This window comes from Jaculus jaculus, unplaced genomic scaffold (assembly GCF_020740685.1).
Source record: "Jaculus jaculus isolate mJacJac1 unplaced genomic scaffold, mJacJac1.mat.Y.cur uX1, whole genome shotgun sequence".
Classification (NCBI taxonomy): domain Eukaryota; kingdom Metazoa; phylum Chordata; class Mammalia; order Rodentia; family Dipodidae; genus Jaculus; species Jaculus jaculus.
This window is the reverse complement of record NW_025423518.1, coordinates 725,179-740,826: the sequence shown is the minus strand read 5'-3', so window position 1 is coordinate 740,826 and position 15,648 is coordinate 725,179. Positions and strand designations below refer to the sequence as shown.

Sequence of the window (15,648 nt, the reverse complement as noted above, 5' to 3'; positions counted from 1 at the left end):
ATATTATATTATTATGGGCTATGATATCATTAATATTGATACTTGTATATTGAATATATTTATCATACGTGATATTACTATGGGCTACGATATCATTAGATATTGATACTTGCATGTTGAATATATTTATAATATATTGTATTATTCTGGGCTGTGATATCATTAGATATTGATACTTGTATATTGAATAAATTTATCATATATTATTATGGGCTACGATATCATTAGATATTGATACTTGCATGTTGAATATATTTATAATATATTATTATGGGCTATGATATCATTAGATATTGATATTGGTATATTGAATATATTTATCATATATTATTATTATATTATTATGTGCAAGGATATCATTAGATATTGATATTTCTACATTGAATATATTTATCATACGTGATATTACTATGGGCTACGATATCATTAGATATTGATACTTGCATGTTGAATATATTTATAATATATTGTATTATTCTGGGCTGTGATATCATTAGATATTGATACTTGTATATTGAATATGTTTATAATATATTATATTATTATGGGCTGTGATATCATTAGATATTGATGCTTGTATATTGAATAAATTTATCATATACTATATTATTATGGGCTATGATATCATTAGATATTGATACTTGTATATTGAATATATTTATAATGTATTACTATGGGCTATGATATCATTAGATATTGATACTTGTATATTGAATATATTTATAATGTATTACTATGGGCTATGATATCATTAGATATTGATACTTGTATATTGAATATATTTATAATGTATTACTATGGGCTATGATATCATTAGATATTGATACTTGTATATTGAATATATTTATAATGTATTACTATGGGCTATGATATCATTAGATATTGATACTTGTATATTGAATATATTTATAATGTATTACTATGGGCTATGATATCATTAGATATTGATACTTGTATATTGAATATATTTATAATATATTACTATGGGCTATGATATCATTAGATATTGATACTTGTATATTGAATATATTTATAATATATTACTATGGGCTATGATATCATTAGATATTGATACTTGTATATTGAATATATTTATAATATATTACTATGGGCTATGATATCATTAGATATTGATATTTATACATTGAATATATTTATAATATATTATATTATTCTGGGCTATGGTATCATTAGATATTGATATTTGTATATTGAATATATTTATCATACGTGATATTACTATGGGCTATATATCATTAGATATTGATACTTGCATGTTGAATATATTTATAATATATTATATTATTATGGGCTATGATATCATTAGATATTGATACTCGTATATTGAATATATTTATAATATATTATATTATTATGGGCTATGATATCATTAGATATTGATACTCGTATATTGAATATATTTAAAATATATTATATTATTATGGGCTATGATATCATTAGATATTGATACTTGTATATTGAATATATTTATAATATTTTACTATGGGCTATGATATCATTAGATACTGATACTTGTATATTGAATATATTTATAATATTTTACTATGGGCTATGATATCATTAGATATTGATACTTGTATATTGAATATATTTATAATATTTTACTATGGGCTATGATATCATTAGATATTGATACTTGTATATTGAATATATTTATAATATTTTACTATGGGCTATGATATCATTAGATATTGATACTTGTATATTGAATATATTTATAATATTTTACTATGGGCTATGATATCATTAGATATTGATACTTGTATATTGAATATATTTATAATATATTACTATGGGCTATGATATCATTAGATATTGATACTTGTATATTGAATATATTTATAATATATTACTATGGGCTATGATATCATTAGATATTGATATTCGTATATTGAATATATTTATAATATATTACTATGGGCTATGATATCATTAGATATTGATACTTGTATATTGAATATATTTATAATATATTACTATGGGCTATGATATCATTAGATATTGATATTTATACATTGAATATATTTATAATATATTATATTATTCTGGGCTATGGTATCATTAACATTGATACTTGTATACTGAATAAATTTATCATATACTATATTATTATGGGCTATGATATCATTAGATATTGATACTTGTATATTGAATAAATTTATCATATAGTATATTATTCTGGGCTATGATATCATTAGATATTGATACTTGTATACTGAATATATTCATCATGTATTATATTATAATGTTACGATATCATTATATATTGACATATCCACAGTGAGTATATTTATCAGATGTCATATTACTATGGACTGTATCATTAGATATTGATACTTGTATACCGAATATATTTATCATACATACATATTGATATTTGTATAGTGAATATATTTATCTTACGTCATATTACGATGGACTGTGATATCATTAGACATTGATACTTGCGTATGTAACATAGATATCATATATTGCTAGGTGCTATGATATTAATATTTATATATCTAATATATTTATGATGTATTATTGTGCATTGTGATATTATTACATATTTATATTTATAATACACACATATACATGTATTTATAAGACACATATATGTATATTATATTTGTATTATATTATTTTATAACATATTATATATTATATATACACACGAGTGTATATTTATTTATGATATACATATATGTGTTATATATTATATTTATATTATACTATTTATTATATATTGTATATACACACAAGTATATATTTATTTATGATATACATATATGTATTATATATTATATTTATATTATACTATTTATTATATATTATATATACACACAAGTATATATTTATTTAGAAAATACATATATGTATTATATATTATATTTATATTATATTATTTTATAACATATTATATATTATATATACACACAAGTATATATTTATTTATGATATACATATATGTGTTATATATTATATTTATATTATACTATTTATTATATATTATATATACACACAAGTATATATTTATTTATAAAATCCATATATGTATTATATATTATATTTATATTATATTATTTTATAACATGTTATATATTATATATACACACAAGTATATATTTATTTATGATATATATATGTGTATTATATATTATATTATGTTATAATATATATTATATATATATACCCACACACATATATATTTATGTATAATGCACATATATGTATTATATATTTATATTATATTATTTTATAACATGTTATATATTATATATACACACAAGTATATATTTATTTATAATATACATATATGTATTACATATTATATTATATTATATATTATATATATACCCACACACATATATATTTATGTATAATGCACATATATGTATTATACATTATATTTATATTATATTATTTTATAACATGTTATATATTATATATACACACAAGTATATATTTATTTATAATATACATATGTGCATTTATATTATATATTATATTATATTATATTATCTTATATTATATATTATATATATACCCACACACATATATATTTATGTATAATGCACATATATGTATTATACATTATATTTATATTATATTATTTTATAACATGTTATATATTATATATACACACAAGTATATATTTATTTATAATATACATATGTGCATTTATATTATATATTATATTATATTATATTATCTTATATATTATATATATACCCACACACGTATATATTTACGTATAATGCACATATATGTATTATACATTATATTTACGTTATATATTATGATATATTATATATCATACACACACTCACACACGCAGCGGCTTACAGTGCCGCCGCCCATGGAGCCCCAGCTGTGATCGGCGCAGTGGGGGAGGGGACCGGAAGTGCAGCTGTCCGTCAACCCGGAAGGCCCGCCCCCCCCGCCGTGACGCACTTCCTCCGCCCAGGCTCCGCCTCTTAAAGGCGCCGCCACCTTCCCAGGCAGCCGCAGCTCCATTGGCTTTGCGTGGGAGGAAATTAAAAATAAAAATAAAAATAAAAATAAAAGTAGAGAGGGTTCATTTTGGTGTGGAAACCCAGCATTCAGAACACCCGAGTCTGTGGGGGAATTCCCCCGCACCCCCGAATCCAAACACCACGTCTCCAGCGCCCCCCCAAAAATTAAACCAAGAAAATTGCATTTATTTATGGGCTGTGCAAACACCTCCACAGTCCAAGGTCTCAGTGTGTAAGCTAAACAACAACAAAAAAATATGCATTTATTTTTTCCCTGATCGCTCATCCCCGTAGTGCAAGGTGTGTGCCTTTAAATTAAACAAAAAAAATTGCATTTATTTATTTGCTGTTCAAACATCCCCATCGTGCAAGCTCTTTCTTTGTATATTAAAAAAAATGCATTTATTTATTTATTTGCTGATCACACATGCCCATAGTGCAAGGTCTCTCTCTTTAAATTAAACAAAAAAATTGCATTTATTTATTTATTTGCTGTTTAAATATCCCAGTAGTGCAAGCTCTCTCTATGTCTATTAAAAAAAAACTGCATTTATTTAATTGCTGTTTGAATATCCCCAGAGTGCAGGCTCTCTCTCTTTAAATTAAACAAAAAAAAAAATTGCATTTATTGATTTGCTGATCGAACATCTCCACACTGCAAGGTCTCTGTTTGTAAATTAAAAAAGAAAAAATGCATTTATTTATTTGCTGATTGCACATCTCCGTAGTGCAGGCTCTCTGTCTTTAAATTAAACAAAAAAAAATTGCATTTATTTATTTATTTGCTGTTTAAATATTCCAGTAGTGCAAGGTGTGTGTCTTTAAATTAAACAAAAATAAATTGCATTTATTTATTTGCTGATTGCACATCTCCGTAGTGCAGGCTCTTTCTCTTTAAATTAAACAAAAAAAATAGCATTTATTGATTTGCTGTTTAAACATCCCCAGAGTGCAAGGTCTGTCTTTAAATTAAAAAAATTGCATGTATTTATTTGCTGTTCAAACATCCCCACAGTCCAAGGTGTCTGTTTGTAAATTTAAAAAAAAAAAATTGCATTTATTTATTTGCTGATTGCACATGTCCGTAGTGCAAGGTCTCTCTCTTTAAATTAAACAAAAATAAATTGCATTTATTTATTTATTTGCTGTTCAAACGTCCCCACAGTCCAAGGTCTCTGTTTGTAAATTTTTTTAAAAAATGCATTTATTTATTTATTTGCTGTTTAAACATCCCCATAGTGCAAGCTCTCTGTCTTTAAACAAAAAAAAAAAATCGCATTTATTTATTTGCTGATCGAACATCTCCACACTGCAAGGTCTCTGTTTGTAAATTAAAAAAGAAAAAATGCATTTATTTATTTGCTGATTGCACATCTCCGTAGTGCAAGCTCTCTGTCTTTAAACTAAACAAAAAAAATTGCATTTATTTATTTATTTGCTGTTTAAACATCCCCGTAGTGCAAGGTGTGTGTCTTTAAATTAAACAAAAAAATTGCATTTATTGATTTGCTGATCAAACATCTGCACAGTGCAGGCTCTCTCTCTTTAAATTAAACAAAAAAAATTGCATTTATTGATTTGCTGTTTAAATATCCCCAGAGTGCAAGGTCTCTCTTTAAATTAAAAAAATTGCATTTATTTATTTGCTGATCGAACATCCCCACAGTCCAAGGTCTCTGTTTGTAAATTTTAAAAAAAAATGCATTTATTTATTTATTTGCTGTTTAAACATCTCCGTAGTGCAAGCTCTCTCTCTTTAAATTAAACAAAAAAAAAAAAATTGCATTTATTTATTTATGTCTTTAAATTAAACAAAAATAAATTGCATTTATTTATTTGCTGATTGCACATCCCCATAGTGCAGGCTCTCTCTCTTTAAATTAAACAAAAAAAAATTTGCATTTATTTATTTATTTGCTGTTTAAACATCCCCACAGTCCAAGGTGTCTGTTTGTAAATTTAAAAAAAAATGCATTTATTTATTTATTTGCTGTTTAAATATCCCAGTAGTGCAAGCTCTCTGTCTTTAAATTAAACAAAAAAATTGCATTTATTTTCATCTGGGTCCTGGGGATTCGAACCCGGGTCCTTAGGCTCTGCAGGCAAGAACCCTAACCACTGAGCCATCCGCCACGGCCCAAAGGGCGTATTCCCAGGAAGGACCGCCATCACCGCTGCCAACCACACCTCCCTGGCATCAATATCCCAGTGCCAACCACACCTCCCCGGCATCAATCGCCTGGTGCCAACCACACATCCCTGGCATCAATACCCCGGTGCCAACCCCAACTCCCTGGCATCAATACCCCGGTGCCAACCCCAACTCCCTGGCATCAATGCACGTGTGCCAACCCCAACTCCCTGGCATCAATACAGCGGTGCCAACCCCACATCCCTGGCATCAATAACTTGGTGCCAACCACACGTCCCTGGCATCAATATCCCAGTGCCAACCACACCTCCCTGGCATCAATCCCCTGGTGCCAACCCCAACTCACTGGCATCAATGCACCTGTGCCAACCACACCTCCCTGGCATCAATACTGCAGTGCCAATGAGACATCCCTGGCATGAATACTGCAGTGCCAACCACACCTTCCTGGCATCAATACCCCGGTGCCAACCCACCTCCCTGGCATCAATACTGCAGTGCCAATGAGACATCCCTGGCATGAATACTGCAGTGCCAACCACACCTCCCTGGCATCAATACCCCGGTGCCCACCACCCCTCCCTGGCACCAATACCCTGGTGCCAACCTCCCATCCCTGGCATCAATATACCGGTGCCAACCTCACACCCCTGGCATCAATACCCGGTGCCAACCACACTTACCAGCAATCAATACACCTGTGCCAACCCACCTCCCTGGCATCAGTACCCCGGTGCCAACCAGACACCCCTGGCAACCATACACCGGTGCCAACCACACCTAGATGGCATCAGTGCGCTGATGCCAACCGCACACACCTGGCATCAGTACCCTAGTGCCAAGTGCCCCTCCCTGGCATCCATCTGCTGGTGCCCACTGCCCCTCCCTGGCATCAGTACCCCAGTGCCCACCCACAACCCTGGCATCAATACACTGGTGCCAACACACCTCCCTGGCATCAGTACCCCGGTGCCAACCCACATCCCTGGCATCAATACAGCAGTGCCAACCACACCTCCCAGGCATCAATACGCAGGTGCCAACCACACATCCCTGGCATCAATACCCTGGTGCCCAGCACCCCTCGCTGGCATCCATACGCTGGTGCCCACCTCACCTCCTTGGCATCAATACGCTGGTGCCAACCACACCTCCCTGGCACCAATACTCTGGTGCCAACCCACGTACCTGGCATCAATACTCCGGTGCCAACCACACCTCCCTGGCATCAGTACCCTGGTGCCAAGCGCCCCTCCCTGGCATCCATCTGCTGGTGCCCACTGCCCATCCCTGGCATCAGTACCCCGGTGCCAGCCCACATCCCTGGCATCAATACAGCAGTGCCAACCACACCTCCCTGGCATCAATATACTGGTGCCAACCACACTGCCCTGGCATCAATACGCAGGTGCCAACCTCACACCCCTGGCATCATCCTGGTGCCAACCACACCTCACTGGCATCAATACACTGGTGCCAACCACACCTCCCTGGCATCAATGCACCGGTGCCAACCACACCTCCCTGGCATCAATGCACCGGTGCCAACCCACTTCCCTGGCATCAATGCACCGGTGCCAACCACACCTCCCTGGCATCAATGCACCGGTGCCAACCTGGCATCAGTACCCCGGTGCCCCGCGCCCCTCCCTGGCATCCACGTGGCGGTGCCCATCGCCCTGGCGGGCACGGGCGGGCGACTCACCGACGCTCCAGTCCATCTCCTCGGCGGCGTCCCCGTAGGCGCCGTGGCGGCTCTTGTGGGCAAAGTCGGGGCTGGCGAAGAGGGCCGTGTGCACGTGGATGAAGGACACGAACAGCAGGAAGGGCGCCCCCGCGTGCCTGCACGGGACGAGGACGCGCCTGCAGAGCCCGCGCGGGCGCCTGCGGAGCCTCCCGGGGACGCGTTCGAGTCCCGTCCCGCCCCTCCCCCCGCCCCGTGGACGGCCCGCGGCACCCCGGGTCCCTCCACCCCCCCCCCCCGGCCTTGTGCTCAAGTAAAATGAATAAAAATCAATGTTTTCCAAAAAAAAAACAAAAAGGAAGAAATCAGAAAGCGGACAGGCGGCCCAATGGTCGGCGCGCTCGCCCGCGGAGCCGCAGGGCCCGGGTTCGGATCCCCGGGCCGCACATAGAGCCTCACGCTCATGGGGTGGGGGAGGGGCGGCGCCCGCGGACGTTGTCCGTAGAAATAATAATAAATTTGTTTTTTTTTAAATAATCATGGAAAATGTCAATAAAAATCAAAAAGTGTAAAACAGAACGAGAAGAGGCATCTGTCTGTGTGTCTGCGCGTCTGTCTGTCTCCCGAGCAAGTGAAGGAAAGGAACGGCGTCGGACGCCTTTCCCTCCCAGCGCCGGGGGGGGGGAGGGGAGGGGGGGGAGGGGCAGAGGTGGGAGGGAGGCCGTGGGTTCGAGTCCAGCCGCGGCCCAGAGAGTGAATTCCAGGTCAGCCGGAGCCACAGTGGGACCCGACCGGGGAAAAATTATATATATTTACATATATATATATGTACACATATACATATATGTATATATGTATATATATGTATATATGTATATTATATTTTATATATATTATATATGTACATATTATATATTATATATTATATATTACATATTATATATTATATATGTATATATTATATATTATATATTATATATGTATATGTATATATTATATATTATATATGTATATATTATATATTATATATGTACATATTATATATTTATATATTATATATTATATATTATTTATATTTATATTTATATTCATATTTATAATGTTCTCACCAAAACCATAAATGTACATCCATGTATGCGTATCTATGATGTATATATATATATAAATTTTCCCACCACACATATATATACATGTATACAGATGTATATATAGATATATATAAAAATAGGTATATGTATAAGTAGATGTACATATACACAAATATTTTTTCCCAGCACATATATATATACATGTCTATATATGTATGTATGTATGTATATATATATATAATATATATAAACTTTTTCCACCAAAAATATATGTAAAGATGTACATATAGATGTATATATAGGTGTATATACAGATTTTTCCAACCATATGTATATATATATATATATATATATATATATATATATATATACACACACACACATATATATATGTATATATGTATGTATGTATGTATGCATATATGTATACTTGACATGTATGTAAATTTTTCCCACCATGGAATTATACATGTATGTATATATATACGTATGTAAACATAGATATGCGTGACATATATAAATTTTTCCCGCCACATGTATATATGTATATATAGATGTATATATACGTATATAAATATGTATATGTTCAAATAGATGTATATGCATGGAAATAATTTTTCCCAACACACATGTACATAGATGTGTATATACGTATGTACGTATGTATAAATGTGTGTGTATATATATATATGTATACTATATATAAATTTTATGCACCACATATATGTATGTATATAGGTATATATGTAGGTGTATATGTAAATTTTCCCCACCACATATATACAGATGTATATATATGTATGTATGTATGTATACATGTAATATATGTAAATTTTATGCACCACATGTATATATGTATATATAGGTGTACATATAGGTTTATACGCAAAATTTCCCCACCACATATATACAGATGTATATATACGTATGTATGTATGTATATATATAATATATGTAAATTTTATGCACCACATGTATATATGTATATATAGGTGTACATATAGGTGTGTATGCAAAATTTCCCCACCACATATATACAGGTGCATACACATGTGTGTATGTATGTATATATATAATATATATAAATTTTTCCCACCACACAAATATATAGATGCATATATACATATGTATGTATGTGTATATATATACATATATATGTATATAATATATATATTTATAAGCCACATATATATATATGTATATATAGGCATATATGTAAATTTTTCCCACCACATACATATATATACATCTGTTCAGGTGCATGTACGTATGCACATATATATAATACATGCAAATTTTTCCCACCACATATATGTATAGACGTATATATACATATGTATGTATGTATATTTAAACTTTATCCACCACATATATATGTATATATAGGTGTTTATGTAGGTGTTAATGTAAATTTTTCCCACCACATATATATATATATGTACAGGTGCATGTATACATGTTTGTATGCATGCATGTAAGTGTGCATGCCTGTATGCATGCTTGTATGCATGCCCGTATGTATGCATGTATGTGTGCATGTATATATGTGTGCATGTTTGTATGTATGCATGTATGTATGTGCATGTATGCACGCCTGTATGTGCATGTCTGTATGCCTGCATATATGCATGCCTGTATGTATGCCTGTCTGTATGCATGCATGTGTGCATGTATGTGTGCATGTATATTTGTGTGCATGTATATTTGTGTGCATGTTTGCATGCCTGTATGTGCATGTCTGTATGCGTGCATGTATGCATGCCTGTATGTATGTATGTATATATGTGTGCATGTCTGTATGCGTGCTTGTATGCATGCCTGTATGTATGTACGTATGCATGTCTGTATGGATGCGTGCATGTCTGTGTGTGTGCATGTATATTTGTGTGCATTTTGTATGTATGCATGTATGTGTGTGCATGTATGCATGTCTGTATGCCTGCATGTGCGCATGCCTGTATGTATGCCTGTCTGTATGTGTGCATGTATGTGTGCATGTATATGTGTGCATGTGTGTATGTATGTATGTATGTGTGTGTATGTATGCATGCCTGTATGTGCATGTCTATATGCGTGCATGTATGCATGCCTGTATGTATGCATGTATATATGTGTGCATGCATGAATGTGTGTGTGCATGTGTGCATGTATGTATGCATGCATGTATGTATGTAAGTGTGCATGTCTGTATGCATGCATGTCTGTACGTGTGCATGTCTGTATGTGTGCATATATGCATGCATGTATGTATGTGTGCATATCTGTATGTGTTCATGTCTGCATGCCTGTATTCATGCCTGTATTGTGCATGTCTGTTTGTGTGCATGTATGTGTGCATGTACGTATGCATGCATGCGTGCATGCATGTATGTATGTGTGCATGTCTGTATGTGGCATGTATGCATGTGTGCATATATATGTGTGCATGTATGTGTGTGTGCATGTATGCATGCCTGTATGTATGCATGCATGTCTGTATGCGTGCATGTATGCGTGCCCGTATGCATGCGTGCATGTGTTCGTGTATACATGCGTGCTCGTATGCACGCGTGCGCGCCCGCGTGCGAGCGCGCGCGCCTCGGCGGGCACCTGCGGATGAAGCGCGTGGCGTCGGCGGTGAGCCTCTGGGTGAGGTTGCGGAAGGAGGTGGGCTGCTGGGCGACGCGGAAGCCGCGCATGAGGAAGCAGTTGAGGGGCCGGAAGTAGTGGCGGAAGGCGAGGAAGCCCAGCAGCACGGCGCCCGCCAGCAACGCCAGCGGCGCGAAGGCGGCGGCGGGCACGCGTGCCAGGCCGAGGCGGCGCAGCAGCGCCAGCGTGAGGGCGGCGAGCGCCAGCAGCTGCAGCGGCAGCAGCACCAGCCAGCGGTAGGCCGCGCCGAACACGGTGCCCGCGCCCGGCCGGCAGTCGCGCACGTTGGTGGTGGGCGTCCCGAAGAAGTGCTCGAACCCGTGCCGCTGCGGGTGGTGGCAGAAGTCCGTGCGGTTGTGGCAGTTCAGGCCCAGGTGCCACTTGCCTGCGGGCGACGGGGGACGGGGGGGGCGCCGTGAAGCCTCGCACGCGTGTGTGCGTGCATGTGCCTGTGTCTGTGCGTGCGTACACATGTTCGTGTGCATATACACGCATGCACACATGTGCACACGCATGCACGTATGCGCATGCATGGATACACATATGCACACACACATACACATACATGTGTGCATGTGTATGTTCACACACATGTCTACATATGCATGTACACAAACACACAACTACACACACATACACATATATGTGCACATGTATATGTGCACATGCACACATATCTACGTGTATGTGCATATGGACACATGTATAGACACACGAATATACATGTATACACATGCATGCACATACATACACATATGCATATGCACACATATATACATGCATACACATATATACACATATACAAACATGCTCATATATATACACACACACACATATATGCGGACACACATATATACATATATACACACATTTACATATATACATAAATATACACCTGTACACAAACATATTCACACGCATACATATATGTGCGTATGTATACACATACATACAGATATATACATATATGTACACATACATACACGTGCACACAGACATATACATAGATGTTCATATGTATACACATACATACACATAAGCACATGTGCACACACACTTATACACATATGTACGTATATATGCACACAGACCTGCGTACGCACATATACACGCACATGCACACACATTTACGCTCATATGTACATATATACGCACATGTGCACACACATGCGCACACATTTATACACATATTCACATATATACACAGAGACATGTATACGCACATGTGCCCACACATGCACACACATGTACACATATGTACGCATACATGTATACGCACATGTACACGCTCACATATATACACGCCCTCAGAGACGCACATGCACACACGCAGACACGTATGCACATGTGTCCTGGCGGTGTAGGAGGACCGAGGGCCGTGAGTTCGAGGCCGGCCGGGGGTGGGGACGTGATGGAGGGGGCAGGGAGGCATCACCATGGGATATTTTTTATAATCATGGAAAATGCTAATAAAAAAGAAAATAATAATGATAATAAACAGGGCTGGGGGAGGGGAAATATTAAAAGAAGAGGGAAAATATTAAAAGAGGAGGGAAAATATTAAAATGGGAGGGAAAATATTAAAAGAGGAGGGAAAATATTAAAAAAGTAGGGAAAATATTAAAAGAGGAGGGAAAATATAAAAAGAGGAGGGAAAATATAAAAAGAGGAGGGAAAATATAAAAAGAGGAGGGAAAATATTAAAACAGGAGGGAAAATATAAAAAGAGGAGGGAAAATATTAAAAAAGGAGGGAAAATATAAAAAGAGGAGGGAAAATATTAAAAGAGGAGGGAAAATATAAAAAGAGGAGGGAAAATATAAAAAGAGGAGGGAAAATATTAAAACAGGAGGGAAAATATAAAAAGAGGAGGGAAAATATAAAAAGAGGAGGGAAAATATTAAAACAGGAGGGAAAATATAAAAAGAGGAGGGAAAATATTAAAAAAGGAGGGAAAATATAAAAAGAGGAGGGAAAATATTAAAAGAGGAGGGAAAATATTAAAAGAGGAGGGAAAATATTAAAACAGGAGGGAAAATATAAAAAGAGGAGGGAAAATAAATATAAAAAGAGGAGGGAAAATATAAAAAGAGGAGGGAAAATAAATATAAAAAGAGGAGGGAAAATATTAAAACAGGAGGGAAAATATAAAAAGAGGAGGGAAAATATTAAAAGAGGAGGGAAAATATAAAAAGAGGAGGGAAAATATTAAAACAGGAGGGAAAATATAAAAAGAGGAGGGAAAATATTAAAACAGGAGGGAAAATATAAAAAGAGGAGGGAAAATAAATATAAAAAGAGGAGGGAAAATATAAAAAGAGGAGGGAAAATAAATATAAAAAGAGGAGGGAAAATATTAAAACAGGAGGGAAAATATAAAAAGAGGAGGGAAAATATTAAAAGAGGAGGGAAAATATAAAAAGAGGAGGGAAAATATTAAAACAGGAGGGAAAATATAAAAAGAGGAGGGAAAATATTAAAACAGGAGGGAAAATATAAAAAGAGGAGGGAAAATATAAAAAGAGGAGGGAAAATATTAAAAGAGGAGGGAAAATATTAAAAGAGGAGGGAAAATATAAAAAGAGGAGGGAAATATTAAAACAGGAGGGAAAATATAAAAAGAGGAGGGAAAATATTAAAAAAGGAGGGAAAATATTAAAAGAGGAGGGAAAATATAAAAAGAGGAGGGAAAATATAAAAAGAGGAGGGAAAATATAAAAAGAGGAGGGAAAATATTAAAACAGGAGGGAAAATATAAAAAGAGGAGGGAAAATATAAAAAGAGGAGGGAAAATATTAAAAGAGGAGGGAAAATATTAAAAGAGGAGGGAAAATATAAAAAGAGGAGGGAAATATTAAAACAGGAGGGAAAATATAAAAAGAGGAGGGAAAATATTAAAAAAGGAGGGAAAATATTAAAAGAGGAGGGAAAATGTTAAAAAAGGAGGGAAAATATTGAAAGAGGAGGGAAAATATAAAAAGAGGAGGGAAAATATTAAAACAGGAGGGAAAATATAAAAAGAGGAGGGAAAATATAAAAAGAGGAGGGAAAATATTAAAAGAGGAGGGAAAATATTAAAAGAGGAGGAAAAATATTAAAACAGGAGGGAAAATATAAAAAGAGGAGGGAAAATATTAAAACAGGAGGGAAAATATAAAAAGAGGAGGGAAAATATTAAAAGAGGAGGGAAAATATTAAAAGAGGAGGAAAAATATTAAAAGAGGAGGAAAAATATTAAAAGACGAGGAAAATATAAAAAGAGGAGGGAAAATATAAAAAGAGGAGGGAAAATATTAAAAGAGGAGGGAAAATGTTAAAAGAGGAGGGAAAATATAAAAAGAGGAGGGAAAATACTGGAAAAAGGAGGGAAAATATTAAAAGAGGAGGGAAAATATTAAAAGAGGAGGGAAAATATAAAAAGAGGCGGGAAAATATTGAAAAAGGATGGAAAATATTAAAAGAGGAGGGAAAATATTAAAAGAGAGGGAAAATGTTAAAAGAGGAGGGAAAATGTTAAAAGAGGAGGGAAAATATTAAAAGAGGAGGGAAAATATTAAAAGAGGAGGGAAAATGTTAAAAGAGGAGGGAAAATATAAAAATATAAAAAGAGGAGGGAAAATTATTATTAATTATTATCATTATTACGGCTTTTCCGAGGCCGGGTCTCGCTGACGCCCAGGCTGGCCCCGAATCCCCTGCGGCGGCCTCGGGCGGGATTCGAACTCGCGCCCGGGGTCCTCCCGCCCTCCGCCCCGCCCGGCGCGGGCATGGAAGCCGTCCTGGGGGGGGTTGTGTGCGCCGGCGGCCCCGCTGCCCACCCCCCGACACCCCCCCCCCGATGCCCGGCGTACCGATGAGGGCGGTGGCGTACCCGCGCTCCCGCAGCAGCTTGGCGAAGGTGATCTCGGTGGGCGGCAGGCCCCCGGAGGAGGCGGTGAAGATGTAGACGCCAATGCGGTTGCGCGAGGCCATTCCTGGGGGGGAGGGGCAGCATGGGGGAGGGGTGGGGGAGGGGCGCGGCCTGGGGGGAGGGGGCCGCACGGGGGAGGGGGAGGCCATGGGTGGTGGAAGGGTGGG

The 15,648-nt window shown here is 36.1% G+C and overlaps 1 protein-coding gene across 1 annotated transcript in view; it reads right to left on the bottom strand.

Moving 5' to 3' along the window:
- Positions 1 to 15,648, bottom strand: part of Sts (steroid sulfatase) — a 33,401-nt gene that overhangs the window by 12,352 nt on the left and 5,401 nt on the right. The window contains exons 2-4 of the mRNA XM_045141447.1: positions 15,423 to 15,545; positions 11,533 to 11,956; positions 7,877 to 8,013 (exon numbers count right to left, since the gene is read on the bottom strand). Coding sequence (XP_044997382.1) covers positions 7,877 to 8,013; positions 11,533 to 11,956; positions 15,423 to 15,545 — 684 coding nt within the window. The remainder of the gene's footprint in view (positions 1 to 7,876; positions 8,014 to 11,532; positions 11,957 to 15,422; positions 15,546 to 15,648) is intronic.